At 36.0% G+C, this 5092-nt stretch overlaps 1 protein-coding gene across 1 annotated transcript; it reads left to right on the top strand.

Moving 5' to 3' along the window:
* Positions 1-1808: 1808 nt before the first annotated feature.
* On the top strand, positions 1809-3515 carry LOC108999149. The gene is made up of 3 exons (XM_018975945.2): positions 1809-2011; positions 2503-2826; positions 2975-3515. Exons 1-3 carry the CDS (start codon positions 1900-1902, stop codon positions 3346-3348), a joined length of 810 nt encoding a protein of 269 aa, XP_018831490.1. The 5' UTR covers positions 1809-1899; the 3' UTR covers positions 3349-3515.
* Positions 3516-5092: the final 1577 nt, after the last annotated feature.

The following is a 5092-nucleotide window of genomic DNA, read 5'->3' as shown; positions in this document are numbered from 1 at the left end:
TATAATATGGTTTGGAATGGTGGATTTTAATTATTTAGATGGAGGTTGTGTTATTTTCTTTTAACACTTAGTTTATATTTTTTTTTTATGAATAGACGACGAGATTGATAGAGGTCAATTTCAAGGTATAGATAATACGCTGCAGGAGTCAGGTAAGCGGGGTTCCTATGCTGGGTTTTATACAAGTTAATAAGACTGAGGTTGATTTTATGAAAACTTGCATAATTTGTGTTGTGTTGGGAACTTGTGAAAACAAAGATCAACCTCGGTCACTTATCTGCATTATTCATGAAATCTGTGTGAAAATGAAAATATATTCTGACATGCATTGTGTAGACATGAGCTAAATTTAGTCATGTGATTTCTGAAATCTGGAAAAAAGAGCGATATTGAGAATATGAAAAGTTGTGCATTTATTGTTCTGGCTTTTGTGTTCAGCGTGTGTAAACTGTCTGATTCTGTTTTGGTACTCTTTATTATTTTGATATAACATCTGAAAACCTTTGGCATAGTGTACTGGTTTTCGTATCTGACTCTGTTTCTGCTTTGCTCTGCTATGCTCTGTTATGCTCTGCTCTGTTTGGGTTGGTACCAACTTCTCTGTCTCTGAGTGCATCCACTTTGGAAACAAAGTAGTTTTATTGTGGTCTTTCCTGTGTGTACACTCGGGGCTCCGAGAAGAATAAATGAAAGATTTCACCTCTGCCTCTGCCTGGTTTGGCCACTGGGGTTAGCACAACCCTACCACGGGGGTGAAACATGGTCTCTGCTCTGTTTGATGCTCTGTTTTGATCTGATGATGATACTCAGTTTATGTCGTGCCAAAGTACTATGGATTTTATTTGTCTTAAAACCATCGCTCTGTTATTTTGAAAATATGTTATGTTCTGCATGATAACTCTGAAAAATATTTTGTTCTGCATACTCTACTTTATAAATGCTCATGTTTGTACGCTAGCATATGATTTCTGCTTATTGAGTTGTTGATAACTCACCCCCTATCATTATAATATTTTTCAGATGATGTGGTGAGTCCAAATGAGGACCTGGATTAGAATGCTGTTTGTGTTTAAGCTGAGGAGATGTTGGTAGAAGAAGGACTTCTGGTGTTCTTGGTCTTAATGTCTTTGAGTTTTATTTATGTCTTGAGTTTAGTAAGACTTATGAAATATTTAGTTGGTTTGTTATGACTACCGGGAGGTTATGGACGCCTTTGATTTATTATTATTGCATTAAAGATTGTGTGGAGTTTGTAATGAGATTATTGAGAAGATTTGAGATTGATTTCATTTATGAAGTTTTTGGAGAATTTTCTTTGGATGTGTTGGGAGACATGTTTATGAGTGACAAGTAGTAATTCTCCAAGCCACCCGGGTTTGGGGCGTTACATAATCTATATATTGGCTATAAATAGAAAACAGAACACTTAAAACAAAGGGAAGGAAAACGTGCATGAAGAAAAAAGGAAAGATGGTGTTATTCGTGTGACGGAAATGAGAGACGTTATTCATGTACGTGAGTGAAGCAATGAGCCGGGTTTTACAAGTTGTGCGTGTATGAATTTCATGTTCATGCAAGAGCATATCAAGGCAATAAACTTTCTAGGCCGAAAGAGGTGGTTTGGAGTTTGGGCACCAGGAAAGCAAAGAATAGAGTACCTTTCCTGTTTTCCACCGGCCACTCAAAACTTAATTTTCCCAACAGGTAAAGCTTGGAATAAGGAAGCATAATACCACATGAAGGAAAGCGTTTGTATTTCAAGTTTCAATCCTTGTCGAAAAAGCAAACTTTATTAGCTCATAATCATTTTCAAATAAATATGACTGCATCAAATTACATTAATACAAAGCATCACCTCATCAACATTCATCATCTTTAACAAAGTTCAGCTTTTCATCTATGGCAAATGGAGGGAGAACAAGCTCGCAAAACCCAGTAGTTGAAGAATTTGTACCTTCTTCATGTTGGATGGAGAACCCAAGAACCCACTCTCTCGTTGTTAATCTGCCTGGTAATGAATCTGCTAAACTCCGTCACCATTTCTACTTAAAAACACTGTAAATTCTTTTCCAGATAAAACTTCATGTAAATATTTAGGGGGGAGACCTTCACTTTCCCTTACCTGGCATATAATGTCTTAATTTCTTCCTGCCATTACACTTGTAAAACCTTCTGTGAAGAAAAGCATATTGATAGGTTAACTAAATGCTCACCAAAAGCTGCAGAGTTTATTCTTGCAAAATGTTGTCTATTTATTTATTGGGGAAAAGTTTACCATCTTCCTCAAGGAAAAACTGGTGAGTTATTTTTCTTCATGGAAAGGTGGGAATAACTTTTTCTAGGCATTGAAAAGGGTACGTATATGAAACTCGAAAATTTTGTCATGGAAGCTTTATGGAAAAGTGAAAAAATATTGTATTCCAACAAATGCATTTAGTACCGTGTTATGGATGAAATCAAGAATAATGTACTTAGTTTTTCTCATTTTGTGTGGTCTTTTAGGTTTCAAGAAGGATGAGCTTGAGCTTCAGGTTACTTGCTCTGGCGACTTGATGATCAGTGGAGAAAGGAAAGCACATGAAGAAAAAATTGTTTCTTTCAAAAAAACCATTGAAGTGCCAAAAAATACGAACATGGATAAGACCACTGCAAAATTCATTGGTGAGGTTCTCTTTGTCACTGTACCAAAGCAAGTGGTAGACGAAAAGAGAAATGTAGGGTTCTCTGGAGAGATCTGCACAAAGGATTTGAAGAATACAGATTCGGAAAATGTTGTGGAGATGCTTAAAAGAAATAAGGGAATTCTTATGACAGCCATTGAAAAGGGTACGTATATGAAACTCGAAAATTTTGTCATGGAAGCTTTATGGAAAAGTGAAAAAATATTGTATTCCAACAAATGCATTTAGTACCGTGTTATGGATGAAATCAAGAATAATGTACTTAGTTTTTCTCATTTTGTGTGGTCTTTTAGGTTTCAAGAAGGATGAGCTTAAGCTTCAGGTTACTTGCTCTGGCGACTTGATGATCAGTGGAGAAAGGAAAGCACATGAAGAAAAAATTGTTTCTTTCAAAAAAACCTTTGAAGTGCCAAAAAATACGGACATGGATAAGACCACTGCAAAATTCATTGGTGAGGTTCTCTTTGTCACTGTACCAAAGCAAGTGGTAGACGAAAAGAGAAATGTAGGGTTCTCTGGAGAGATCTGCACAAAGGATTTGAAGAATACAGATTCGGAAAATGTTGTGGAGATGCTTAAAAGAAATAAGGGAATTCTTATGACAGCCATCTTGGCAATTTCACTAGGGGTATTGGTAACACGTAAGTTGAAATCAACTGGAAATTGAGCAGGCTCTCGACCCTGTATTGCTTGCATATACTATCTACCTTCATCTCATATTATACCTGAAAGCAGCTACATTTCGTTCTATGTACAGAATAAAAATGCTATGTAAAAATCCAAATAAATGATATCTAATGCCTCGTACCCGGAGGGTTAGGGAGTTGGTTCCTATTACCTGAAAATGGTCTCCTAAAAATACTTCGATATGCAATATTCCGGCGAGGGAGCTCCAATATGCAATTGGAAATCGATCTGGAACAAAGATTGAGTGGGAGTGAGAGCTATAGTTTGGCAGAGAAGGGATAGAGAGCTAGCATGCTTTTCTGAATGTCAAAAGTATTGAAATATTAAAATAATAGACTGGAAATTCGATACAGAACAAGCTAGCATGCTTGTCTGAATGTCAAAAGTATTATCCTAACATTGAGATCCTAATATTTTAACACCAATTACTAGTTAACATAGAGTAGGTAAATCGACTAGCCTAAAACTCTTAACGGCTTAAAAGAAAAAATATCTAGTTATCAGTCAATAAGAATTTATACCGAGAGGACACTACTGACTAGCTACTTACTGCCCTGAATCCATCATACCTTGGACATCATATCTAGATCGGTTTAATGATAGAAAGAGCTCTCTCTGCTTGAAAGTGGCAATCTCGGTTTATTGTGTTGGTTTTTCATCATAGAAATGATTAAAATATTTGATATAAAGTGAAAAATAATGTGAACCATTACCATTGTTCAATGTATCGGTTCGGTTATCTAGATTTTGTGTCTTGGTACTTGAACCAATGTATGCCTCTTAGGGATATGAGCCTTAACCGCTTCTCAACCAAACAAAGGGTTGTGTCCTTTGGTGAATTAGAAACATTTTCAATGTATTCTCTAATATTTGAAAAGTTGTGACTTCTCAAAAGTGTTCATTCATTTAAGTTGTGACTTTTCATAAGTACCATTTCATTTATGTGATGTTACTCTTCACATGTACCATTTCATTTAAGTGATGTGACTCTTCACATGTACCATTTCATTTAAATAAGTTGTGACTTTTCATAAGTACCCTTTCATTCTCTATAAATAGGGAACCTCACCCACAAATTCATTAACTCCAAATTCTCTACAAAACTTAGAGAAACTTTCTCCTCCTCCTTCTCTTTGTCTTTCTGTCTTTGGGCTTTGGCTATTTTACATCGGGTTCGAGGATCTCCTTTTGTGTGCACCGACGAGGAGATTAACGGGAACCAACGTTGTTGTATCTTGGGAGTAGACTGTCAAGAAGCCTAGTGCATGTTTAATATTGGAGGCGGCGGAATCTACTCTAAGGAAAGCGTCTATCACAACGTGCCTCAACACCGGGTTCTCTCTTTCAAATTTGTTTTTGTTATTTTACATATTCTCTAGTTTACAAAGCATTTCAGAGTATTTCCCAACAATCTTAGAGTAGAATCCTCTTTGTTAAACTAGAGGTGTGTTTTAATTGATTGGTTGCCACCATGACTTCAAACGAACCTATTGCACCCGCGAAATTTGGAGGAATCAATTTTAAGCGTTGGCAAGAAAAGATAAAAATTTTTCTTACAATGCTTGGATTATATTTTGTTATTGAGAATGATCCTCCTTCTGATGATTTACATGAGCCCGCACGTACTATTGAATTGCAAACATATGTAGAAAAAGATAATTTGTGTAGATGTAGGATTTTAAATCATTTAAGTGACACACTTTTTGATGTTTATCTACACATTA

The sequence above is a fragment of the Juglans regia genome, chromosome 2 (assembly GCF_001411555.2).
Source record: "Juglans regia cultivar Chandler chromosome 2, Walnut 2.0, whole genome shotgun sequence".
NCBI lineage: Eukaryota > Viridiplantae > Streptophyta > Magnoliopsida > Fagales > Juglandaceae > Juglans > Juglans regia.
The sequence above is the reverse complement of the archived record's forward strand: the minus strand, read 5'-3'. Positions and strand labels throughout refer to the sequence as shown.